This window comes from Oryctolagus cuniculus, chromosome 6, assembly GCF_051225735.1.
Source record: "Oryctolagus cuniculus isolate XC-2025 breed Fujian yellow rabbit chromosome 6, ASM5122573v1, whole genome shotgun sequence".
Taxonomy (NCBI): domain Eukaryota; kingdom Metazoa; phylum Chordata; class Mammalia; order Lagomorpha; family Leporidae; genus Oryctolagus; species Oryctolagus cuniculus.
Window position 1 is genome coordinate 38,460,516 of NC_142872.1, and position 26,748 is coordinate 38,487,263.

Consider the following 26,748-nt stretch of genomic DNA (forward strand, 5'->3'; position numbering starts at 1 on the left):
TTCTCTACTTTGCTGAATAATTGAACACTTTTACAATAGAACATGAAATGAAAGTATAAGAACAAAAGAGATTCTAAGTTATCAGGTGGAACTGGCACTAATTAAATGTCTAACTGATGTCTGGGAAAGCTGGGATGTGGGTTTTAGCTCCACAGACAGTGCTCAAGGCTAAGAAGACGTTTTAAAGCCACTAGATAAGATTGATCAGCTTCCAAATTCTGCGACTTTGCCTCTCAAGAAGGTGCGTGGTTTTCCACTGGCTTGGCTAATCTCTTCCCACGAAAGGATGGAGCCATTCTGGGAGCGGATCGCTGAGCAGCTACTGGATGCAGCAGGACTTGGATGCAGGTGCGCCCCCTGGGCTGGGGTTCCCAGCAGGCTGGTTCCCCGAGGCCCCTGCAATCAGACAGGAAAGAGAACACACCCATCAGAGGCGGCTGCAGTGGGCTTCCTTTTGACCTGGTTTGGACCAAAGGTTGCAGACTCAGGCGCTTTGCGAGGTCAACAGTAACCTTGGATGCAGAAGGCAAACTAGGGGTGAGACAATCAGAGATGGCAAGAATGTTTCTGTTTAAAGAAAACTCAGAATTGGCAACAACCACTTGGTGCAGTGGCTGAGACTCAGGGAGTGGTGGAAACTGGCAAATGAGAGAGCCCCTTTCCCATCCAAAGGGGGCAGTTGCCACTCAGCTCCAGCCAATTATTGTCACGCAGAAATGCAACATTTGGTGCGGCCAAATGTTGATATTTTCCCAATAAAAAGTGGAATTCTGGATTTTTGAATCTGAAATATCCAATTTTGAATCTGAGATATCCAAATTTTTAAATTTTTTAAATATTTGGAGAGCAATTTTTTTTTTTTTTTAATGCATGGTCTAGGTTTTTGGCACAGCAGTAAAATGCACACGTCTGAGATTGGAGTGCATGGGTTCAAATCCCTGCTCCAAGTCCTGAATCTCTTCCTGATTCCAGCTTCCTGCTAATGCGGACCCTAGGGAGCAGCAGGGATGACTCGGGTAATTGGGTCCCTGCCTCCCATGTCAGACACCTGGACTGAGTTCCTTTCTAGCTTCCGGCTTTGGCCTGGCCTGGTCTTGGCTATTGCGGCCATCTGGGGAGTGAACCAACAGTTGATGTATCTCCCTCTCTCTCTCTCTCTCTCTCTGTCCCCCTACCTCACTCCTTCCCTCCATCTTTCCTTTTCTCTCTCTCTCTGCTTTTCAAATAAAATGAAAGTAAATAAAAAATTAAAAACCAAATACAGGTCACATGTTTGCATAGACCTGTCACTAGCCCAAAAGACAAGGTGCACAAAGAGATAAAGAGACGGCTTCTTCTGGCTGTCCATCTGCTGCCCTTTGCTGGGAAACCAGACCTCCATTCACAGCTGTGATGGCTGCAGCGTGGGGACTGACCCCAGAGCTGCCCAGAGCACATCCTACAGAAGCCCAAGTTGTAGCCCAACTTTTGCAGCTGCCAATTGAAATCCCTCACCACTGCCCAGGGCAGAGCCGGAGACCTGATGGTGTCCATGTTACCAACTACGTGTGATGTGAAAGAGGGATAGGAAGCCCGGACAGGGCAGGGACCACAGCCACGTCCTGTGAGGAAGCAGCACCCTACTGCGCAAAGAAATGACTGGGGGCAGGGGGCGGTACTGTCAGCAGGGAGGAGTTGGAACAAACCCCATTTGAGTCCTGAAGGTAGAATGTTGACCACTACTGGAAACCTCAGCAAGGAGAACAATTTGGGTTTAAGGAAGACCTTTCTAACAGTAGTACTGAACCAGGGCGTCCCGTATGGTAGTGAGCCTTCTGTCACTGGAGCATGCAAGCAGAGGCTCATGATGGGATGTATAGGATTCGGACATCAAACAGGGCTGGGCATATGGCCTCCAAATCCCTCCCAACCAGTGGTTCCCAGTCTTCTCCCTGCCCCGGGGTAGGTGTGTGTCCTGAGACTCAGTCTGCCCTGTCTGGTTATGGGGGTGGCTAGAGCACCCTCAGCCTCCGTCCTGAGAGCTGGGCTCTGCCACTTGCTACCTGTGTGACTTGGCCTTGATGCTTCACCTCTGCCACCCCCAGTGCCCTCCCCAACAGGTGGCGGCAGCAGTAGGTCATGCAGAAGCCTGAGTCCACGCCCAGATACTGCATGTGCTGGGAGAGGGGTGGAGGGAGCCGCCCTGCCTGTCCCCTTGCACAGACCTTGCTTGGCCTGTTGTTTCTGCTTCTCCTCCTCCAGCGTCTTCACCTTGGCGTCGTACTCGTCGGCAAGCGCCTTCCACTCCTTACGGTTGTTGGTGATCCCGTCCAACATGGGGGTGATCTCCTCGTGGAAGCGGGAGAATTCCTGGAAGAGAGCGTCTGTGTACATTTGGGTCCCGGCCCAAGGCGGGAGACACAGCTGGGGAGGTCTGACCCCAGGAAGGCGCCGCCTCGGTGAGGTCACCACGACCCTGGGCTGCTCCCACGGGAAACCCTCCCTACACTGCCGCCTTGCAGGTTGAAGGGTCCCTTCCATGGAGTTCAGACACCTCCATGCCCAGTACCCTCCTGCCCTTCACTTTGAACCCTCCGGGTGCTCCACATCTCAGTTCTGCAGTGTGGATGCCCCTGAGTGGGCTTCACACAAGCTGGGCTCTGTGCTAGAAGCATTCCCGTCTTTCCCCCTGACGCCTCCTGTTTGTCACTTTCTTGGGGACTCCTCTTCTGACCACACAGGTAAGTCAAGTCCCCTCTTGGCGGCCCCCAGTGCCCTCTGCTACTACATTTTACCTTGTAATGACCCCTTCCACCCGTCTCCCCTGGAGAGGGCAAAGATCTCGGCTGCCTTACTGCTGGGGGTGGCCCTGGCCCAACACGGGGTCCGGGGCATCAGGAGGCTTGGTGGATTTGTGCTGAGATGTTGGGATGACCCTCCTTAAGGGCTCCAGCTACTAAGAAGGACACCCGTGAGCACAGCACACGGCGGTTCTGCAGCAGCTTCCGTCCCAGCCTACCTTGTAGACGAAGGTGCACACAAAGTCAATGAAGCCGACTTGAAGCTTCGGGAGCTCGTCTGCCTTGTTTCTGTCCATCATGGGCTGGCACAGGAGAGAGTTAACTCCACGGGGCAGTGAGAAGGGCCCGCCCATTTTATGTTGCTCTCCAAACCCACCTCTACCTCTTAGCTCCACCTCCAGGGCCTTTGGGGATACTCTCTAGCTGGTGCCCCAGCCCCCGTGGGAAGCCGGCTCACTGTCCCAGCTGAATCTACTTGGGCTGCAGGTCCTTTTGCTTGTTTGGTGCTGTCAGAAGGGGTGAGGAGGGTGGACCCTAGAATGTTGGCATTCCGGGGGCTGTCCAAGCACGGGTGTCCACTTCTCCAGCTCTGCATAGCTGAGCTCAGGACACAGACTCGAGAGCAGGGCCCTCCGGCTTTCCGGGCTGCTTGTGGCTGGGCCACACCCCTAGAACTTCTATTTGGGTGAGTCTCAGGTGGGGCCCATGCGTTGGCATCTCTAACATGTTCTCAAGGAGTGGGGTTGATGGACCCCTGCACTGGGAAAAGGTCATCCCTGCAGCCAGGCCTCACATCTGTATGCGAGGGGCATCACGTCTACTAGGAAGAGATCATACACACCCAGCATCAGGCTGACGCTGCCCCGCACACACACATGTTCTCACTCACACACCCACTCACAATGGGATTCTGTTGCAGCACCGTGCGCTCCAGGTCACCTTGTTCCCAGAATTCAGCAGCAACCAGCAGAGCTACCTGCAAGAGAGAGATTCCCCGCACCCCATCCCTGCAGGGCCAAAGTCCCACCCTGCTCCCACCTGACCTGCATCTCCAACTTAGCAAAGAGCAGAAACCCAGCCCTGCCCTGCCTCCCCCACTTTGTAAGTCTCTGCAGAGGAGGAAGGAGCAAAGGCGGGCAGGATCTGGGAATGGGCCAAGAGCGTCCCCCCCACCCCGCCCCAATGACCGCAGTTGGCAGTAGCGGGGCTCCCGCCTCGCAGGGCAGGAGGAGTGCCTACCTTGCTCTGCACCTCCCAGGGTTTGGTGATGGCTGAGAGATCACAGGCGGTCATCATCATGGCCCTGGACACACAGAACACCCCCATCAGTCCAAGGCCACTGAAGACTGCTCAAACTGGTTAACACCATCCCTCTCCCTCCCTGCTTTGCACCTGCTACCGAAAGGGCTCACTGCCTCATTGCATCTGAGGATCGGGCTTTGAAATCAGGCAGGGGTTTGAATCCTGTCTGTGCCAATTACTGGAGGTGTGACACTGGAAAACCAAGCCAACCTTTCAAGCCTCCTGTTGCTGTCTATATCAATGATGGTACTTTACTTGCAGGGCAAGGAGCGGGGGGCAATTAAGTGACATGTTGTATATAAACTCAGCACAGTGCCTGGGATGTGCATCGTGAACACAGATTGGGTTTTTATGATGGGTCAGGCATTGCTTAGATATCAACTTTATTTAACTGCCATCCTCAAGTACTTGAGTCCCTACCACCAGGTGGGAGACCCAGATTGGAATCAAGATCCCTGATTTCAGCTTGGCCCAACCCTAGCTGGTGTGGGCATTTGGGAGATGCATGAGGGAATGAAATATCTCTGTCTCGCTGCCTTTTAAATAAAATGAAAATGAATTTAAAAATTTAAAATAAATCCCATCACATCTTCAGAGTCCTTTCTCCCTTGGCCAGGGTGCAGCAAGGTTTCTCAAACTTGTTCTCATTATCACCCTCTACCCCGACTGCCAAAGGGCCTTTCTGATACTTGTTCAGGAAGTGCCATCACTGTGGATTTTCAGCGCCAGGGAGAGTCCCCAGTCTCTGACTAGGGAGCCACAGGCCACTGTAACAGCCAAGACTTTTGGTCCCTGTCCCTCAACAACCACTCTTTGCCCCCTTGGAGATGACAGTCCCCTACTGGAAGTTCCTGCTGTGGGTACTGTGACCACTGCTAAGAACGGGGCAAGCCTTGCATTATCAATTAGCAGAAAGGGCTGGTGTCATGGCGCAGCAGATGAAGCCACAGCCTGTGATGCAGGGAGCCCATGTAAGCACCGGTTCCAGTCCCAGCTGCCCCACTTCTGATGCAGCTCCCTGGTAACGCGCCTGGGAAAAACAGAAGATGGCTCAAGTGCTTGGGCCCCTGCACCCATGTAGGAGACCTGGAAGAAGCTCCTGGGAAGACCTCTCCCTCTCTCTCTCTCTGCCCTTCAAATAAATAAATCTTAAAAAAAAAAAAAAAAAAAAAAAAAAAAAAAAAGTAAATGCAACCTGGGGATAGACAAGACATGCACAGTGCGGAAGAGGAAGAAGGTGTCAGGCCGGAAGTGATTAAGGATCACACGGCTACCCTGCAGAAGTGAGCAGGAGTTGGCCAGGAAGCTCTGAAACCCAGCCCCTTGGTCGGCCACAGCGGTCAGGAGGAGGGGTTGGAGTCCGAGCTGGATTAGACCGTCCGTCTTCTCCTGACTGGCCGTGTCGCGCACAAGCAGCTGCAGGTCTTCTGGCCTCAGTCTGGGCATTTGAAAACCATGATCATCGTGTTAGATTGGATCCTGTGAAATCTGAATTTTGTTCTCAAAAATAGAACTCAGCAGTTTCATAGGGTTTGATGAGCTGATCCCTGCTGAGGGCTATTACGGTGATCACACAGGAAGAGTTTGGGGATGCACCTGTTGCTCTCTTCCTCCTCATCATCACCTTCCTTCCATTAGCCAGTCAGGAGCGCGCAGGTGTCGGAGCTCAGCTGGCAGTGCCGCTCCGAGGCACCGATCTTCCTGCCTCAGCTGGGCAGCGTGGTGCCTCCTGCTCCTCCCGGGTGCTGGCTCACCTTCCTCTGACGCAGCCCTGGCAGGGCCCGCGCCAACTCCCCTGCCTGGAGGCTGTGGTCGGGGCCTCGACCGGAGAAGGCCCTAGAGGAGCCGGAGGGAGCACTGGGTGTGCAAGAGAGCGCTGGAGTGACCTGGGCGCCCGTCCTGAAGCTCCCCAGGTAAGTCACTTTGTCTCTCTGGGCCTGACTTTATAAAACGCGAGACCGGGAGGTGGCAAGCATTCTCTGTAAAGGGCAGGTAGGAAGCATTTGGGTTTCACAGACCACATGGTCCCTCCTGGACCCGCTCAGCTCAGGGATGAAGCAAAGCAGGGTCGTCTTCCCCATTCAGCAGAGCACAGGGGATCCATGGACATGGTTTAGTTTCTTTCAAAATCAGAACAAAAATAATACAATCATAAAGAATATATAATAATGATTCAGCCTCAGATGTACTTGTCTTCATACGCACAGCCATCCAACCTAATTTTTGCGAATTTATTTTTAATGGAGGTAGGACCCATGAAGACAAAAATGTGTAGGGCCTACAAAAGTCAGAATGCAGCCCTGAGCAAAAGAAAAGATTGTTTTTTTCCACAGACAATGAAATTTCAATTTCTTATCATTTTCCTTGGTCATAAGATTTTTTTTTTTTTTTTTTTTTTTTTTTTTTTTGCCAACCAGTTAAAAATGTAAGAGCCCATCTTGGCGCACGAGCCCCGCGGAGCAGGTAGCACCTGTGGACCGCCTCGGTGTGCTAAGAGTTGCAAGAGCAAAATCTGGAGTTAGGGGAGGGGTGTTGAATGAGGAGTGGGATGTCGCACCCTGTGACATCTTGGCTATGCAGGAGTCGAGCAAAAGCCAGCTGGCTCAGGCCACGTCAGGGGTTTATGTGTGGGCCTTGGACCCCGGGACACTCAGGCGCCGGCTCGCCAAGAGACCCAAACACACCAAGGGGGGGTGCTATTGCTGCTGCTGCTGTTTTCTCTCCTAACAGCCAATTCTGACAGCAACTGGGTATCTCGCAGTTCATTTAAATCCCAGCACAGCTGCCCAGGGTTAGCACCAGGCTCCACAGCTCCAGGGTGCAGACTTACACTACAGAGGCCACCTTGCAGGTGTTGTGTCCCAGGTTCCGGCACTTCTGTCTGACTTGGCTACAAAGTGGAGCTCTCCCACCCCACTTCAGGCTTAACAGTTTGCTGGATCGGCTCACACAACTCAGGGAAAAGCTGCCTTTGCATTTACCAGGTTCTTGTAATGGACACAAGTCAGGCAGAGCCAAACAGAGGCAGAGAGGAAGGGCCTGGGCGGGGGTGCAGGCAGAACTCCCCGGCTCTCCTGGGACACGCCAGCCTCCCAGCAGCTCCCTGAACCCCGAGTGGGGAGGTTTTGGTGGAGGTTTCACGGTATAAGCATGGTTGATTACGTCATTAGCTGTCAGTGATGAGTTCGGTCTCCAGTCCCCGTCTCCTCCCCGGCGGCTGGCGTGAGGCTGGATGTGGGTGCAGGCACCCGTCAAGGCTCGCTCTATCTGGTGGCAAGCTCTCACCCTGAATCACCTCCTCAGAACTAGTGACACTCGAGGACTTCCATGGGTATTAGGAGCTCTGTGTGAGATGCTAGATCAACTCCACATAGAAAGATCTCGTACAACAGGAAGTGCCCAACGCCAGCATTCACCCCAGCTCAGCCTCCACCATCATGCAGAAAGCGGCCACGACCGCTGTCCTCACTGAGCAGAGAAGTGAAGGAACCTTCTCGAAGTCACGCCACCCCCCACGGTGAGAGCTAGCACGTGGACTCCGCCTGTTTGGTGCCCAGGCCACACGTGTGTGACAGCGCCACTCTGGCCAGGCGAGAAGCAGGTCTAGATACGTAACTGATGGACAGCCCCGAGATGTTTCTCGGCCCCAGCAGCCGTCTGACAGTGTCGGAAGGCATATTTGATCGTCACACACGGGGGGGAGGGGCTGCTGTAGTGGACAGAGACCAGGGATGCTGGTACACAGCCTACAGCACACAGCACAGCCGACCACAGGGAGTTACCTGCCTCAGGCGTCAGCAGTGCGGAGGTGGAGAAACCTGCTCTGTGGGTCTCCAAACTTTTTAACTGAGTGCCTACCGGAAGAATTTTGAAAAAGGCTGCCATTCTTGTACACTTTTAAGTGAAAGGCTAAAAGTATTTCATCAGAGACCTAAATACTGGCAAAAGCATCTTATTTAGAGCACATCGTAAATACTGGCCATCTAAAAAGTTGTCATATCATCCTTTAACTGCAAAGGAAGTCGTAGCGTAGCAACCTGACACCAACCATCAACCAAGATGAAAACACACGGGCAGGTTTTCTGAAGGTTTATACCCTTTCTTCCCTCCACAAACTTGCATTGGCCTTAGCCTTCCCTCACAGTGTGCCATCCTGATCTGTGAGCGTGTGCTATGGGAGGCATACCAAAGTTCTCCAAGTCAAACTGGAGTCGCTTATGTCAACTCTAGCCAAAGATAAATAAAGCCAGAACATTATGAAGGAAGAGTGCTTAGCCACAGCTCACCAGGACTCTGCCAGAACCACAAGCTTGTACAAATAGTGGCTCTGCAAGGACATCTGTCCGCTCAGCCTCCGGCGAACGTCACCCTGGGTACTCATCGCCATGGCTAGGGATTACTGTTTGAAAATATCTGATGCAATCCTCCTCATTTTTTTTTTTTTTTTTGACAGGCAGAGTGGACAGTGAGAGAGAGAGAGAGAGAAATGTCTTCCTTTTGCCGTTGGTTCACCCTCCAATGGCCGCTGCGGCCGGCGCACCACGCTGATCCGATGGCAGGAGCCAGGAGCCAGGTACTTCTCCTGGTCTCCCATGGGGTGCAGGGCCCAAGCACGTGGGCCATCCTCCACTGCACTCCCTGGCCATAGCAGAGAGCTGGCCTGGAAGAGGGGCAACCGGGACAGAATCCGGCGCCCCGACCGGGACTAGAACCCGGTGTGCCGGCGCCGCTAGGCGGAGGATTAGCCTAGTGAGCCGCGGCGCCGGCCAATCCTCCTCATTTTTGCCATTAAAAAGCTCCTCTTGCCTCAACCTCTGAGCACACGCCCCGGCTCAGCGGAGCACACCCATGCCCACGGCAACCCTCCAATTCCTGTTGAGCACTCTTTAGAGGATCTTGCTCTGATTTGTTGCAGGTTGCCAGTGCATGCGTGTCTGTGCTATGTATACGTTTGAGGGTGAATATGCGTTTCATAGTCTTTCGTCAGTCACCTTTTCGTACTTCGCTGTCACAAACAGGTCCATTACTTGAAGTTCATTAACACTATTTTTCATCCATCAGCCTCAATGTGCTGAAAATTCTCTCTAGGTTTAAGTTATTACATAATTAACCAAAATAACAAAATATTAGTTACTTGTATAAATAATTATTACTCAAACTTGATTTTGGAAATTCTCTTAGTCATATAGGATAGAGTTATTTTTCAAAGTCAGTTCATGGAAGGATATTTCTTATTGCTAGACTGAGGTAAAATCAGTGTGTATTTTATGCCTATTTTTTGTTTTTATAAGGGCAAGTTCTTACAAACCCTGGAAAAGGAAGTAGTTTTGTTACAACGTTGTCACTCAATTCTTCAATTTCTTCCAAGTTAACTGTTAAAAATCGTACTGTGATCATTACTCGGAGTGATCTGGTAGCTAACGCTTCTGTTAGATTCCCCTTCAATTTTGTTGAAAGCAAACATTGCAATCATTCACTTCCTCCGTTTCTGGGGAGGGAGCCATGAAGATTTAACCAAGAATTCTCCTGTGAGTATTAATCACACCACTGACACATTCTCAGCAAAACTTAGATTAACCCAATATACTCAGAATGGGTTAAGTGAATTAAAACATTATTAATAGTATTATATCATCTCAGTGTTTTTTCAATAAAATATTTCTATTTTACAATAAGCCTCATTTTGTTTTCATCAAAAATTTGAAGCTGCGGGTTTAACTCACTTGATTTATGGAAATGTTTGCCATATGACGTCACTAGAAACGCCAGTGTCACTGTCAGCTAAAGGAGCCAATTCAGGCTCCTTGCTGACACAAAGATAGGACTGTATTTTTCAATTCAAATAAGCATATTAGCATGCATCCCAGGATACTCCCTTTATTCTTTTTTCCCCCAAAGGTTTATTTGTTTATCTGAGAGATAGAGACAGAGGTCTTCCATTCACTGGTTCACTCCCCAGATGGCTGCAGAGGCTGGAGCTGGGCTAATGCAGAGCCAGGAGATTGATCTGGGTCTCCCATGTGGAGTGCAGGAGCCCAAGGAAGTGGGCCATCTTCCACCACTATCTCAGGCCATCAGAAGTGGAGCAGCCAGGACTCGAACCTCAGGCAACCTGCTATGCCACAGCACTGGCCCTGTATTCCCTTTTTTAAAAGAATTATTGGGGCTGGCACTATGATGTAGTGGGTAAAGCTGTCACCTGCAGTGCCAGCATCCCACATGGGCACCAGTTCAAGTTCTGGCTGCTCCACTTCTGATCCAGCTCCCTGCTATGGCCTGGGAAAGCAGCAGAAGATGGCCCAAGTCCTTGGGCCCCTGCACCCACGTGGGAGACCCACAGGAAGCTCCTGGGTCCTGGCTCCTGGCTTCAGATCAGCCCCGCTCTGGCCATTGTGGTCACTTGGGGAGTAAACCAGTAGATGGAAAACACCCACTACCCCCCTGCCCCCTCTGCCTTTCTGTAACTGTGCTTTTCAAATAAATAATAAATCTTTAAAAATAAATAAAAGAATTATTTATTTGAGGGGGCCGGCATTGTGGCATAGTAGGTAAAGCTGGTACCTACAACACTAGCATCCCATATGGGTGCTGGTTCATGTCTCTGTTGCTCCACGTCTGATCCAGCACCCTGGTAATGCACCTGGGAAAGTAATGGAAGATGGCCAAGTGTTTGGGTCTTTGCCATCCATGTGGGAGATCCCAGATTAAGATCCTGGCTCCAGTGTGGCCCAGCTTTGGATGTTGCAGCCATTTGGGGAGTGAACCAGTGGATTTAAGACCCCCCCAACCCTGTAATTCTGCCTTCAAATAAATAAAATAAATCTTTAAAACAAACACATACATGGATGTGTGGTATGATAATAATGATGTCTGGGCTTTGCCCCAGTTCCTCGCACAGAGCTCCTAACATCCTTGTAATTTCCTAAATTATTCATAATGAGCTTAGATCCAGACCTCAGTTCATGCTAATGCCATAACTTCAGGTGGGGTCCCTAACATACTGTCAGGTTGGGAGCTGGTCATCAGAAAGACCAAGTGACGGTAGGGTTGGACCTCTGGCGAACCCTGTGAAAACTTCAGCAATGAGACATGATAAGCGCCGGGGCTGGAGACAACATCCACGTGCCCCAGCTCCACAGTGACGGGTGCTTCTGGCTTGTGGCCTTTCGAGACCTCGCCCTGTGTGCCTGTTCACCTGATTCGTTGTCTGTGTTCTTCACAGTTAACTGGTGAATGTAAATGCACTGTTTCCTTGGGTTCTGTGTGCCATTTTACCAAATTATCCGACCTCAGGAGGGGGTTGTGCAAACCTCCAGGTCACAACTGGTAGAGTACGTGAGGCCGCAATTCTGATCAGCATCAAAGGTGGGACCGACCTTGTGGGACTGAGCTTGGCTTGTGAGATTTGACCCTGACTGCTGGTAGACAGCATTGGAATTGTGCCAAAACACCAAGCTGGTAGCCACAGACAGAAAACCATGGGAAAGAAAGTCCCATCCATCTGGTGTCAGAATTGCTCTGTTTGAGAGTGTAGAGAGCGGTGTGTATTTTCATCAGAACATTTAAGGCAGGGATAGCCTACAGCACTTCCTTGGGCTTATAATGCCTTGATTAAAAGAGCTTTTGAAGATGCCAGCATTGTTGGATGGCCCACTAGTTTTTGCTATATATTTGCTATATTTGACAATGCACTATAGGCAGGTTTAAGAAAGGGTGACGTTTGCTGTGTTTTGTAAAGTGGGAGGAGAGTGCTGGGCAGCTTTGCTACTGTGCTTCTGCTTTATCAGGAAGACTGACATTGAGAAAGAAAACCCGAGTTTCCTTAAGGCTACCCATGCTCAGTGCATCTTGAAAGGCTTCGGATGTGCAGGGATGTGTGTGTGCGCGCGCTAAAGTCTGAAGAAAAGAAAACTTAAGGCTACCTTAGCTTTGACTGCCCCTGACTTTTTCATTTTAATTAAATATTACATATTTTACATGACATCATTTCTTTGTAAAGTCCATGACATCTCACTGTATGCTAGTGCTATAACTTATTTGACCTAGTCCCCCATTGATGACTACTGGAGTCGTTTTCCATCTTTGTTGTGAATTAAAATAATGGGTCAACGACCTTTGTGCGTGCTCTTTGGTGCACCTGTGGGAGATTATGTGGAGGGGAGGGCCTAGATGTGAGACTGCTGAGTCAGAGTGTATGGGCATTTAAGACTTTCCATGGGCATTGCCAAATTGCCCTCCATAAAGACTAGCTCTTGACACTCCTTCCCTGGGGAATAACAGCATGTTTCCTGTCCAACACAGTGTGTTATCAGACACTTCATCCTTGTCATTAGGAGGGCTGAAAACTATAGTTTTAATCTGCATTTATCTGGATGTGAGTGAGTCATCATTTTTCTGTTGGTTTACATCCTACTGTAATTGCTTTTCTGGGAAATGTCTGTTCATGCCTTTTGCCCATTTTTTTTTTATTGTGTTAATCTTTTCCTTGAATTGTACTACACTTCAGTTACTAAGGAAATTAGCTCTTTGTCAGAAGTATCGCAAATATTCTCTCCCAGCTTATCTTGCCTTCTGCCTTTGGCTATGTACTTGTGTGGGGATTGTGCCAAAATCCTTAATTTTTATGTAGCCAAATGTATCCATCTGTTTTTTTTTTTAACTTGTGAATTCAATGTCACACTTAGAAAAGTTCACTCTGAGATTATTTTTAATTCTCCCATGCTTTCCCCTTGCCCACTTTTCTCTCCCCGCCTCATCCTTTAAACATTCTTGATTCATGTGGAATCTATTTTTGTGTACAGAGTGAAGTAGGACTCTCCCTTTGTGGCCACTCCACTGTCCCAACACCATTTATGAAAGTGGTGTAAAGTCACTTTTAGCACACACGTAGCCCTCTGAGTCTGTCCACTGACCTGACCACATGTTCATGCCCATCACTGAGCTACTTTTACTTCTGCTGGTGCCCATTATTACTCTTCTGTTTCAGAATTCGTGGGGTATTCTTGCATACTTAGTTCTCATAAAGATTTTAAAATCAGCCTCCTAACTGCCCGAAAATAAAATAGGCATTTTTAAAATCACTTTAAATGAATAATTATGCAGAATAGAAAACTTTTTAAAAAATGTATTTATTTATTTGAAAATTAGAGTTATAAAAAGGGAGAGACAGAAAGAAAGAGAGATCTTCCATCTGTTGGTTCATTCCCCAGATGGCCATAACGGCCAGGGGTGGGCCAGCCTGAAGCCAGGAGCTTCTTCTGGGTCTCCCACGTGGAAGGTAGAGGCCTAAACACTTGGGCCATCCTCCGCTGCCTTCCCAGGTCATTAGCAGGGAGCTGGATCGGAAGTGGATCGAACCGGCACCCATACGGGATGCTGGCATCACAGGCGGTGGCTTAACCCACTGTGCTACAGAACCAGCCGCCAACGACTATCTAATAACGAGTCCTCATATTTCAGAACAGGCTGTTCCTCCCAGCTATTCAGTTCTTCTGGTGTACCATTTGAAATGTCTGGTGTGCAACTCCCAGTCTGCTTGGAGCAGCTGTGGCTGAGTGTGCACCCCTGTTCAGTGGGAACAGGTCACACTGCTCCCAGGGACCCACAGGCCTTTCTAGAGGCCTGGTTAGACAAGTGCAGGGCGGAGCAGGGAGCCACTTGCCTGCTGCTCCCATCTCTTGCCTGTCCCAGCGCTGCTGCTTCTCTGTGGCAGGCACTTATAACACCTGACTTAAATATACTACGATTCCTTTAAGCCACTGGGAATAAACAAACTACCCAAGGCTTCCTTAGGAACTGGGCCAGGTCTTATCTCAAGACCCTTCCTCACCTTCACCATCAACACCCAGGACCCATCACAGAGAAGCCAGGCCTCTGGGTGTGGGCCACACTCATCTTCACAAAAGCACTCAGATTTCTTTCTCAGCCCATCGTCAACTGTGGTGGAGAATGGAAGGAAAGAATTCACCAGGCAGCTTGCAGCTGAGTCTCACTGTCGGTTGTGCACACACATTAAATTTCACATAAATCATAGGGTGAACTTGTGAATAGCATGACAATATTGCAGGATATTGTCACATATACAGGAATGCTTAGAAAATGAAGTCCATCTGGGGCTGGCATTGTGGCGTGGCGGGAAAAGCCACTGCCCACATCACCAGTATCCCATATGGGCACCGGTTGGTGTCCTGGCTGCTCTGTTTCTAATCCAGCTCCCTGCTAATGGCCTGGGCAAAGCAGTGGATGATGGCCCAAGTGTTTGGGCCCCTGCCACCCACATGGGAGATCCAGAAATAGGTCCTGGCTCCTGGTTTCAACCTGGATCAGCCCTGGCCATTGTAACCATCTGGGGAAAGAACCAGTAGATGGAAGATTCTCTCTTTCTCTCTCTGACTTTTATAAACACACAAACAAATCTTTTTAAAAATAAAGCTCATTTATGTTGATAACCTATAAAGCTATCACTCAAACCATAATTGTTAAATATTTTTTGTTTTTTCAAAAACATGAAAGTTATATCACTTTGCCACTCAACTCCTATAATATATGATTTAAATCATTTGAATATTTTTTGTGTATAGAGAAATAAAACACTAATATATTGTCTTGTAGTTTTAGTGCAAAGATAAAGATTAAGCATACTCATATGTTGTAACCCTTGCAATTCAACTTGGGCGTGGCTTCATTTTTTCAGAGGTGAGAGACCTCCCAAATGGCAAGCGTGTCAAGGCTGTGTTGAGAGCGGCCAGAGCTGTCAGTGCCGTCCCTCGGCCCACAGCCCTGAGCTGAGTGGCAGATGGTCAGAGCTCACCCCCGGTCTCGACTCACATCACGATTTCCTTCCGCGTCTGCTCCAGCATCATGTACTGTGTCCACTCCTGCGCGTTCTCGTACGTCTTGGACTGATCCACGATCTTTTGGAACATTGTCCTCTTCCTACAAAACACATGAGTGTGTTAAATGGTGCCATTCTCAGAAAAAGACAACAGCAGGCTTCTCCTATTGGCTGTTCCAGACAGGGGCTTACTAAATCAACATAATAAACCAAGGCTTGGGAGTAGCTGAGGGTCTAACCCAGGCTCTGGCCCCGGTTTGTGGTCTGATCTCAGCAGGTCTCTTGCCTCAGTGTCCCTGTTTGTAGACTAGAGGTAGAGTATCTAACCCGCAGGGTCATTGGGTTGGGCCTGGCACCTAATACAGGGTAGATCGAGTGGAACTGTGGGGTGTGTGTTGTTACTACGAGTAGTAAGAGGAGAAAGGACCCAACTTGAAATAGAGGGCGAGGTCCGTGGCAATGATGGCGATGTCCATCATGTGGATGGCGTGCTCGTGCTGCCGGCGATTGAGGTTTTGGAAGATATTCAGGCTCTGGAGAGAACGTCCAAGGCGGGAGGTGAGGCGTGACGCTGGCAGCAGAGCGGCCCGCCCACCAGTGGCCACCCACCTCGGGACAGCCACGAGGCAGCGCAGGCCAGTGGGAAGAGGGCTGCCTGGGCACACTCGGGCTTCTTGTGGCCCCGGGGCTGCCAGGCCAGGCCAAGGCCAGTGCAGAGGCCTTCCCCTACCTCATCTCTCAGCAGCGTTTTGCCAAACTCCAGGTGGTGTCTTTCCAAGATGGAGGACCCATGGAGCTTGGCCAGTGGGTTCTGGGATCTGGAGGAGAGGGGTAGAAAATGAATGTGCAATGGTAAACGTGCAGTTAAAGACACCAGCAGTCCTGCCACATGCTCATTCTGCAGGCAGAGACTGGAGACCCGGCCACCACGTCCCTAATCCTCCAAACCCAAGCCCAGGGGAAGCCACTCAATTCCCACCAGGGATGTGTCTGTTCATTGCTTCATTTAACAGCTGGTGAACACTGTGTGTGCTGAGTGCTGTGCTCAGTAGCCAGGCTGCCACACTCGCTGGCCTCGGAGCAGCCAGCAGTGTTGAGGGGACCAAGGAACATGATTTCCAGGGCTCCTTAATGACTGAGGGCTGTGGGCCCTGAGCAGAGCCTCAGAGTCCTCATCTGTGACGTGGAGCTAACTCGAGTGGGTGCTGCACCCAGTCTGGAGGATCAGATGAGAACATAGCTCAGGGTCTGGGCATTGGGGCTGCCTGGGGTCCACGCTCTGTGGGGAAGGGGCTGTGTCTGGTTTGCTCCCCTGGTACCTCCTTGGCCCAGCACAGAGCCTTATCAATAGAAGGCAAATGAATGGGCCAGTGTGGGCTGCAGGTGGGACCGGCAGGGAGGAGGGGGAGGAGCTGAATGTGCTAATTTCCTGTTGCTGCCATTGACAAACTGGCATCAACTGAAGGGTTTAAAATACAAAAATGTATTGTCTGCATACCCAGGAGCTGGGATATCTAACACGGGGCCACAGGGCTGCTTTCCTCCCAGAGGCTCTCAGGGCACTGTGGCCTCCCTTCTCTGAGCTGCCAGTGGCCCCCGCAGACCTGGCTTGCAGCCCCTTCCTCCAGCTTCAAAGCCAGCAGGGGCATCTTCTCTGCTCTGACTTCCTGCTCTGCCCACAGGGGCCCACTGCATGATCCCTGCACCTCGGGCTCCTGCACTCGGAATCCCTTTTGAAATATGAGCCACATATTCCCAGGGGTACAGGGTGTGAGCCGTGGACATCTTTGGGAGATCATTCTTCGTTTCCTATGGGGTGGCCCCAGGTCTCAAGGGCAGGGGGACCCCCTGTCAGCAGTGAGTCTGTCTGTGAGTCCTGGGAGCAGGGAGGGGCTGGTCAGGGCTGACTCACTTCATCTGGTAGAGGTTGTTGGTGCCTCTGTGGTCGATGTCATGGCAGAATGCAGCAGTGACCATGGCCAGGGCCTCCAGGTCCGTGAAGTATCGCTTCAGCTTCCCTGTCTGAGAGGTCAATCAGAGGTGCCAGTCACTCCTTTTGAGTGGGCCTGGGAGTATGACTGAGAAAACAGGTGTTGGAGGAGGGGGCTGGAGCTTGGAGACGCGGGTCTGGCCTGGGCTCCATCCCCAACTCCATGGGTGGCCAGAGATTTTCCTGGAGCTGAATTTTCTAGGATGTGCAACTTTGATTTTTTTAGGGTTTTTATTTATTTATTTGAAAGGCAGAGTTAGAAAGAGAGTTCTTCCATCCACTGGTTCACTCCCCAAATGGCTGCAACAGCTAGGGCTAGGCCAGGCCAAATCCAGGACCTAGGAACTCTGGGTCTCCCATGTGGGTGGCAGAGGCCCAAGTACTTGAGCCATTTTCTGCTGCTTTCCCAGGGGCATTAGGGAGCTGGATGGGACGTGGAGCGGTGGGACTTGAACCAGCACTCTCAGGGGATGCTGGCATCACAGGTGGCGTCTTCACCTGCTGTACCACAAGGCCAGCCTCAGGATGCACAACTTTCAGTGCTAGAACTGGGACAGGCGCAGGTACATGGGGACAGCTAGTCACTTTTTCCTGAGCAACTTAGCTCGTCTCACACCCACTGGACCTCGGCATCCCAGTCTGCATGCTGGAGTTAAGGGTGTGGATGAGGTGATAGCTGAGCCCTCAGGTTCTGGAATGTGGAGGGTTTCTGAACATGGCCACATTCATAGCCCAGAACTTCCTAACCCAGTATGCCGGTTTACGCACAGTCCCCAGGAGTCTTAACCTGGATGCCTTCAAACCCTGGTTTGTGCTGAAGTAAAAGAGGAGGAAGAGCTCTGGAGAGCTGATGCAGACTCAGTGAGCTTAAGAACACATCGGGTCTAGGTGACGTACTTGGCCAGAATCCCTGGCTCTGCTCCTGCTCTGGTCTGAGCCTTGCCGCTGTGAAAGGCAGGGACAGAGGACCAGGAGCCTGGACAAGTCAGAGATGTGCGCGCCGTCACCTGGAGCAGCACTTTCTAATGAAAGATAGAGGGCTCCAAACTCTCCGAGCCCAACATCCCGACACAAGCACACAAAGCTGTGTCTGTCCAAGGATACTACAGCCCTGCTTGCAACAGTGAAAGGCTGGAAACAGCTCTGACCTCCAACAACAGGGCCTGGGTGAAGAAATTACAGTGTCTTTAAACAGCAGAACACGGTGGCTCTGCACATCCACGGGTCCTGCAGCTGTAGATCCAAACCATCGAGGATCCAAAGTCTGACAATTAAAATTGTGTCTGTACAGATGGTGGGGCATGTCCAGACTTTCTCCCTGAGCAATACAGTCCAACAACTGTTCACATGGCCTTTGCATCCTGCAGGGGCTGTAGTAATCTGGGGGTGAGTTTAAGTCACAGGAAGATGTGTGTGGAGTATGTGCCAATACTGTACCTCTGTATTTAAGGAAATTGGGTATGAAAGAATTTGGGGGCTCCCAGAACCAGTTCCCTGGATGCCATGGGGGAGAGTGTACCATGAAGCCATAACATTGTACTATGGAGGAACCTTGAGAACGTTATGCTAAGCGAAGTAAGCCAGAAACCAGAGGACGGATACTACGTGACGCCACTCATGCAAGGTACCGAGAGTGGTCAAATGGATTTAGGCAGGGGATGGCACCGCGGTTACCAGGGGCTGGGGATGAGAGGCGCTGGTGTTTAATGGGCAGAGCGTTTCTGGTGGGGATGTTGAAAAAGCTCTGGAGATGGACTCTGCTGATAGTTGCACATCGTTGTGCATCTGAAAATAGTTACATGGCAAAGTGTCTGTATAATGGGAAAATGCTGATATGTACACACACTCGTACATAAAATGGAAGACTGTTGAGGTATGTGTATAGTTTCCAAAAACACACAGAGTAATATCATCGCCCTGGTTAAAAAGGAAGCAAGCAGTATACATTTTCTGCACACGAGTGTGTACCCAAACATGTTCCTAGGCTTCAAAAAGAACATCTAGAAGGAGTCACGCCACGGTTACCTCCAAATAGCCAGACTGCAGCTTCCTTTCACATGTTATTTGATGAACCCCTTTGTTCTTGCAATTCTGTTATGCTAAGCAGGGACCGCTTTGGCCGTTCTTTAAAGCCCAAAGCAGAGGAAGGATGGCAGTGCTGTGGCTGCCATGGGGGGTCTGCATGAGGCTGTCCAGCATGGTGCCAGCACACCCCTGAGCCCGGCCCCCGTACCACCAGCAAGGAGAACATGGTCTGGCCCACGTTGAAGCCGTGTCGCCAGTTGTGGTAGGTGATCCTGCGGTAGCCCTTGCTCAGCGAGTACATGAAGCGCACCAGGGCCTGCGAACAGAAGCACACAGGTGAGGCGGCGCGCACCTGGCCAGGGGCCCTGCACCCTCCCTCCCGAGGCCCAAGGGCCTCTGACACTGTCATTGGATCAGAAGGTGGGAAGTAGCTATGGTGAGCGCACTTTGCAAGCCCCTCACTGTTGTGGAAACGGGTGGTGTTGGGAAGCTAGGCAAGTGTGAGGCTTTGCGTTTATCCCACTGCTCATCTCGGCCATGACTCCCAAACTGTACCCTGGGGAGCAGGTGTCCTGGGAGAAGCCAACCAGGACTTCCCGGAGAGGAAGACAGGAGGGTCCTTTAATCCCCATGCTTCTCCAACTCGGACACACATCAGAATCACCGGAGGGCTTGTGCAACCCGAGTTTCTCATTCATCCAAGCTGGGAGTGTGTGCATGAGACGGAGGATTTGCAACTCTGCTAAGTGTTCGGTTGCTGACCAGATGGTCTGGACAACACTTTGAGAAGCGCTCGGTTGGTCAAAGTCTGGGCAATTGCAAGCACCATACACCCTCTCCTCCGCCTGTGTCCCTTCCCCTTGGATTCCCAGTGCCCCTTAGGCCTTCCCGGCAGGAACAGAGCCCTGTTGAAATGGATTTCACCCCATTGCCCCACCCTGTTTGGCCAGAGGGCCCTTTTGTGCTTCACACGGATTCACTGACAGCCTGGGAGCCCACAATGGCCCATGCACGGCTCACAGGAGCTGCGCCTCTTCCCCGAGCTGAGCCCTGTCTGCCCAGCAAAGAGGGCTTTGTACCCTCGGCGCCAAAGGCAGAGACTTTGAAAGGTGGTGCACAGACTGGGGGTTTACAGAGAGGAAACAGAAAAAGGGAACCGGACACGTCTGCGTCGGCCTCACCTCCTGCGGAATGTGAAATTTTTCCACCACTTTGAGCTCATAGTACATCTGTATCCCACATTTGACCAGCTCCAGTTCCGTTAGGGGCAAGTCGCTGAAGTGGAATTTATTAATTTCATATTTCTCTGCGTCTGGAAGTTCTCCTTGCTGGGTGAGGAAGGAAGTCAGGGGATGAGGGGGCAGGAACTGCTCGTGCACCCCCAGCCCCCAGCCTCCATCCTCCATCCCCGTCCCCCTCCCCATCCAGGGTGTGGGAGAGGATTGGGGCAGGGGGCACCCCGCACACTCAGGGCACCCCGCCTGGGAGGCACCAAGGCCAGGGCTGTTGACTCAGCTCACCAGGATCTCCGCCAGCTCCTCTTCCTCACACTCCCATGGCTCCTTCCCATAAACCTCTCTGGTTTTCTGCCAGGGCCCAGAAAGAGCAGAGAAAATACAACAGGTTATAAACTGGAAGGCTTTACTATGCCTCAGCTTTTCCATTTCCTGTTTTCTCCTTCCTCCAAAGTCTTTGCAGCAGAAACACCCACTCAGGCTGCGTGCACAGATGAGCAAATGCAGAGCCGCGGGCTTGGCAGCCATGGAGAGCTGCATCCAGGTTTCAGCCCTGCCCCCTGCTGGCAGGGTTGTTCAATGCCGCTCATCTTCAATTTCCTCGTCTGACAAATGGGGATGAAACGAGTCCTTCATTGGTGACTTAAGAATTGATTGTACAAAGTCCTATTAAAACAGTATAGGCGCCGGCGCCGCGGCTCACTGGGCTAATCCTCTGCTTTGAGGCACCGGCACACCGGGTTCTAGTCCCGGTCAGGGTGCCGGATTCTGTCCCGGTTGCCCCTCTTCCAGGCCAGCTCTCTGCTGTGGCCAGGGAGTGCAGTGGAGGATGGCCCAAGTGCTTGGGCTCTGCACCCGCATGGGAGACCAGGAGAAGCACCTGGCTCCTGGCTTTGGCTCAGCGCAATGCGCCGACCGCAGTGGCCATTGGAGGGTGAACCAACGGCAAAGGAAGACCTTTCTCTCTCTCTCTCTCTCTCTCACTGTCCACTCTGCCTGTCAAAAAAAAAAAAAAAAAAAGTATAGGCATAGGTGCAAGGCATGGAAAGCACTGAGCATAGCACTTGGTGCACAGTAAGCACTAAAATAAAATGATGTTGTTGTCATTAGTGTTACTGGGAGTAAAGCAGCCTTGGCCATCGTCCTGGTTCTGCTCATTTTCTGTGTGACTTGAGCCAAGTTCCTTCCCTCTCTGGGCCTGTGTCTTCTTATGCCCAAGGAAGGGGGAACCTGGCCCCAGTTGCTTGTTCTGATTTTTTGGCTCAGAGCAAGCTCTGTCCACATGTTCATCACGGGGCTGAAACAAACAAAGTACAGCAAACGGAGAGGCAGATCATTGGATCATTGACACCGGGCGATCCTTTCTCTGAGATTACTAGTTACGGGGATGGAATACCGTACTTGTTGTGACGGCTTCCCTGCTCCAGAAGTGGCCCCTGGACACTCAGGCCTCTGTTGCTTCCACTCAAGAGGCCCCATGCGCCACGGCCTCGGGAGCTCAGCTGGATGCCCCATGCGGCACCATCTCATAACTCACTTCCAAGGTCTCGGTCTCCCTGAGACCAAGGCCCCGGGAGTAACGGATCGCTGGTGCTCACTTCCCCACCCCAGATAGGGTTCCGCCCCGTGGCCTCCCTGACATGGAGTGGGTGCCTCTGTGACAGATGCTCCCCCCGTCCTGAGCAGTCCTTGCCTGGTGCTGGAGACCTTGTCCACTGTGCTGGCTAACAGTAGGCGAGCCTCCTTCACTACCTGTGGGTTTCCATGTCTCCCGCACTACAGTGAGGATAGAAGCCCCCACCCTGCGCACCTCACAGGGCTGGAGCTTGTGAGCACCAGCAAAGATCCTCCGACACCACCAAGGGGTGAAACTCGGGAGGGCTCCCTGCTCGCTCTGCACGCCTTCTTTGCTCACCACACTCTTCTGTGATGCGCTTGCGTTTTCTGCGTGAGCTGACCACAGAGGAGGGAGCCTCTCAGAGCCTGACCATTGTCCATTGTCTGCCAGCCAGAGCTTCCTCTCGGACTGGGGGCTGTGCCTGGTCGGCCTTGTCTCCATCCCAAGTCAGTCCTGAGCTTAGTGGAGATGGAGTTTCTAGAACTGTCAAGTCAGGGGCAGGGCAGGCCGACCACAAGGGGGCCTACAAAGTGTTGCTGTCTCTAAGCCATACAGAGTGAGTCCCAGTGCCTGGCGTCCGTCCATCCACTCATCCGTTCGTTAACTCAAGGTTGAGGGTCAAGGCCTGCCTGTGACTGAGGACGTGTCCAGGCAGGCTGTGCCCTCTTGGGCTCTAAGTCTCGCCCAAGTCAGCAGAAGGAAGTAGAGAAGGTTACACACCAGGATTTTCTGAATTTCTTCATTGTCACACTTCACGTGGTATTTTACAATGTCCTGGAAAATATCCTTCCTATTTTCAAGCTTGTTCATGGACTCATAGGTGTCAGGATTTAGGACAGACCAGCCCAGGAACTGAGTCAAAGACTGAAAAGAAAGAAAAGGGAGAATCAGAGACAGGACGTTCGGGTTTAACTCTGACTGTTACGTGAGGGCAGGATCCTCCAGGCCTCTATCTTCTGAGCTGTGAAATGGGTTTGATGAGCTGCGTGCTGCTTGTCTTGCAGAGTCGTGAGGGCAAGGAGAGATAGCGAGGGTGAACACACTTTACCTACCGCATGGATGCAGGTGAAGCGTCATGCTTTTGAGGAGTAGGCCTCACGAGAATGTGTGTGGCTCTGTAGAGACATATGTGGGGGGGGAGGGGCTCTTGGTAGTTTCTGGCCAAGTTTGCTGTGAACCTAAAACTGCCCTCCCATGTCAGGCTTGTTGATTGACGCAGGAAGGGAGTGTGGATTTCTCCAACAGAATGTAGCGGTGTCAGAGCAGAAGCAGAGAGAGGAGTTGTTGACGTTGCATCGGAACTGGGCCAACATGGAGCACTCCCCACCCCTCCACGGCACACCTGGCCCCACCAAGCAGCTCTGGAGGCCACGCGTGTGCGGATGCCCACGGGCCAAAGCCTTCTGGCACACATACCTCCATGAGGGTCTCATCCATTTCATCAAAGGGCTTCCCATCTTTACGGTTGTAAAATGTGGCCACCCCAACAATTTCCTCCTTCTTGTTCACGATCGGCATCGAGAGGACATTTTTAATGGTCCAGCCAGACTCATCCAGGGGCTCTTTCTGCAAGAGAAGAGCCAGGTTAGATTCCCCAGGGCTGCAGCCTGCAGAGGCGGGGTGCCAGCTTTCCAGCCTCGGTGCAACCCAGGTTTGCTGAGATGGGGTGAGAGAGGAGGAGCTGGTTGGGTTTTGCATGGGTTTAGTCACCCACAAATGCCACGAGCCAATAGCGCATCTGGTTGAAGTTCCCAGGCCAGCTAGCTGTGTCTCTTCCATCCTGGGGTGTCAAGGCACCTGGGTGCCAGGCAGTGTGCTTTGTGCCAGGCGGAGGCAGCCCGTGGAGGTAGCATTTGCCTTTCCCACACAGGAGGGGGCTGCAGGGCAGTGCTGGTGTCTCCTGTAACCTTGAATTCATCGACCAGGTACGACCTGTGCTTCTGCCTCTTGGCTAGGACATCTGTGTCACTTTTGGTATGTCCTTTGCTCTCCTTCGGCCTGAATGTCCTACATCAAATGAGGTTTGGGTCAACTACAAGATGTCTTGATGAGTCACGTTGCAACAGTCTGAGCCTCACTTTCATCACTTAGAAAACGTTGATAACTGGACTAACATAACTCTAGACTTGTTTTCCATTGCTTCATCAAATGTTCAGCCAACATTCACAATCTACTAGAAGCCGAGCTAGGAGTTGGGAAAACCCAAGGCACAGGCGGCAGAGAAGAGAAGGAAGTCAAGCAAGACTTCCTGGAGTAGGTGAGCCTTCCAGTTCTAAAGTTCTAAGATCCTGAGATGATAATTTTTGCTTAAATAACATTAGGAAGCAAGGTGACTGTGCTCCAGCACCGGCGGGGACAGTGTCCCTGAGGATCCAGAATGTAGCCCAAAGAGCCGTGGGCTTTCCTGAGCTTAACCCCCCTTCCCACAACTCTCTCCCGGCTTCTGGGGATTCCCTTCCTTCTGGAGTCTGATAGAGAGACTTGGTTGAAAGTAAAATGGGACACCTTTCAAGACTGTTAAGCAAGGAAATGACTTGATGCAGTCTATGCTTTATTTATTTATTTTGACAGGCAGAGTGGACAGTGAGAGAGAGACAGAGAAAAAGGTCTTCCTTTTGCCGTTGGTTCACCCTCCAATGGCCGCTGCAGCCGGTGCGCTACAGCCGGCGCACCGCGCTGATCCGAAGGCAGGAGCCAGGTGCTTCTCCTGGTCTCCCATGGGGTGCAGGGCCCAAGGACTTGGGCCATCCTCCACTGCGCTCCCTGGCCACAGCAGAGAGCTGGCCTGGAAGAGGGGCAACCGGGACAGAATCCGGCGCCCCGACCTGGACTAGAACCCGTTGTGCCGGCGCCGCAAGGCGGAGGATTAGCTTAGTGAGCTGCGGCGCTGGCCGCAGTCTATGCTTTAAAAAAGCGCTCAAGTATTTCGTGGGGAATGAGTTGAAGGGGGAAAACTAGAATCTGAAAACAAGATCACGTTTGCTCTACCACACGGTCAGACTGTAGTCGCTTGGATGACTTCGTTTAAGAGCAGGCTTAGTTGCGGTGAGCAGCTTAAATTTGGCCCACAGGTGTCTCCGTACACCTTAAGTTAACTTAAAAGTCTCTCCATACACAGTGAACCTGACTTTGTGTACAAGCAAACCACAGCCCACTCTGTGACCAGTAGCTGCCTTTTAGCCAATCACAGGTGACCAGCTGTTTAAAAACTGTATTCAAATAAGACAGACGTGAGCTGTAACTCATCGGGCTGTCTCTGTGCCTCTCCCTTGGCCCTGGCTGTCAACATGACCAGCCCCTGTGGTGGGGCAGGGCGTTCCCACCACCTCTGGTCAAGGCTGCTGTCCAGCTCTGCAATTACAGATAAGGTCAATGAGCAGCCCTCAAAGCAGGCTTCTTGCCTTTTTGTCTTGTAGCAGTGTTGGGTTAGAAACCCTGAGAGACTCTTCTTTTTAAATGAACATGTTTGTTTATTTAAAAGGCAGAGAGATCCTCCATCTACTGGTTCACTCCCTAAATGGCCACAACAGCCTGAGACGGGCCAGGCTGAAGCCAGGAGCCAGGAGCCAGGAACTCCATCTGGATCTCCCACATGAGTGGCAGGGGCCCAAGCACTCTGGTCATCTTCTGCTGCCTTCCCAGGCACGTTAGCAGGGAGCTGGATTGAAAGTGGAGCAGCCGGGGCTCAAACTGGCCCTCTAACATGGGCGCCAGTTGGAGTCTTAGCTGCTCCACTTTGATCCAGCTCCCTGCTAAAGCTCCTGGGAAGGCAGCAGCAGATGGCCCACGTGCTTGGGCCCCTGCTCCCAAGTGGGAGACCCGGAAGAAGCTCCTGGCTTCTGCCTGACCCAGCCCTGGCATTTGCAGCCTCTGTCAGTCTGACTGTCTCTTTCTCTCTAACTTTGCTTTTCAAAATAATAAAATAAATCTTTAAAAAATTGCAGCATATAAAGTACAGTTTAATTTTGGAAGTAGATGCTCCCTCAGCTCTTTGCTAATATGCTTTGAGGAGAGAAAAATCATTCTCTGAACTTCCTAAGAGCCATTTGTCTTTCCCTAGTCACTCCCCGGTTGCTAATGACCTGCTTTTCTCACCGCCGGCTCGCTAAATCCAGCAATAGGGCAGCTAGACCTAAGGATGTCAAGAAAGGTTGAGACCCAGGGGAGCCCGCAGGTCCAGAAAGCAATTAGCCCAAGCCAGCAGTGAGGAGGATGGAAGAGGAAGGGAAACGCGGGCAGAGGCACACTCCTCGGCGGGCCCACCGCGATCTGTGCCATCTCCCTCTCCAGTGGTTGTCTCCGCCCCGCCCCCTCAGCCTCTCGCCCCGACGTGGCCGCCTGCTCGGTTCCTTTCAACGCCTCTCCCGCTGCCAAACTTAATTTCCTAAGGGAGACGCGTTCCATGATCCCCCTGGGTTAATTCAGCCCCCATCTCCCGCCTTCTCCCTACAGCCACCTCTCTGTGTTTGTCTCTCTCCGTATTATCGTGAGCCCCATGGAGACAAAGACCACGCCCATCTGGTCCACTCTTGTAGCCAGCGTAGCCCTGTGCCAAGGTCTGGCATGGAGGATGTCCTCCATAAACGTTTGTAAAAAGGAAAAAAAAAATCAAATGGAATACGCAACAATATTGAAATCCTAAAAAAGATTCCATGAAAATCGTAGGGAGGGAGACATGATACTCAGCCATGGAATCAGAATTAAATTCAGAGAAGTGTTAGCATTTGAAGGTGTGATTGAAGGGCAGAGGTAATCAGGAATGGCTTCAGAGGGACCAGAATAAGCAAAGGTCCTGGGGCCGGAAAGCAAAGCCAACTGAATGGGATCTTGGAACTCACCCGTTAGCTCCTCCTTGCTTCCATTGGTACGTGGCTCTTTTCCACTCAGTTTTCTACAGAGTTGATACCAGTCCCCAGCAGAGTAGGTGGAGACTAACATATTCTACTGATCTTTTTGGAGACAAA

At 51.5% G+C, this 26,748-nt stretch overlaps 1 protein-coding gene across 1 annotated transcript in view; it reads right to left on the bottom strand.

The window, feature by feature from the left end:
* The window catches only part of PDE6A (phosphodiesterase 6A), a 66,369-nt gene continuing 39,621 nt past the window's right edge, over positions 1–26,748 (bottom strand). The window contains exons 10-23 of the mRNA XM_089336074.1: positions 23,201–23,350; positions 22,505–22,648; positions 20,452–20,517; positions 20,113–20,259; positions 19,140–19,247; positions 16,829–16,938; positions 15,647–15,734; positions 15,349–15,449; positions 14,910–15,017; positions 4,020–4,083; positions 3,682–3,756; positions 2,999–3,082; positions 2,205–2,349; positions 1–396 (exon numbers count right to left, since the gene is read on the bottom strand). Of these exons, the coding sequence (XP_089192200.1) occupies positions 320–396; positions 2,205–2,349; positions 2,999–3,082; positions 3,682–3,756; positions 4,020–4,083; positions 14,910–15,017; positions 15,349–15,449; positions 15,647–15,734; positions 16,829–16,938; positions 19,140–19,247; positions 20,113–20,259; positions 20,452–20,517; positions 22,505–22,648; positions 23,201–23,350 (1,467 nt within the window). The 3' untranslated portion in view covers positions 1–319. The remainder of the gene's footprint in view (positions 397–2,204; positions 2,350–2,998; positions 3,083–3,681; positions 3,757–4,019; positions 4,084–14,909; positions 15,018–15,348; positions 15,450–15,646; positions 15,735–16,828; positions 16,939–19,139; positions 19,248–20,112; positions 20,260–20,451; positions 20,518–22,504; positions 22,649–23,200; positions 23,351–26,748) is intronic.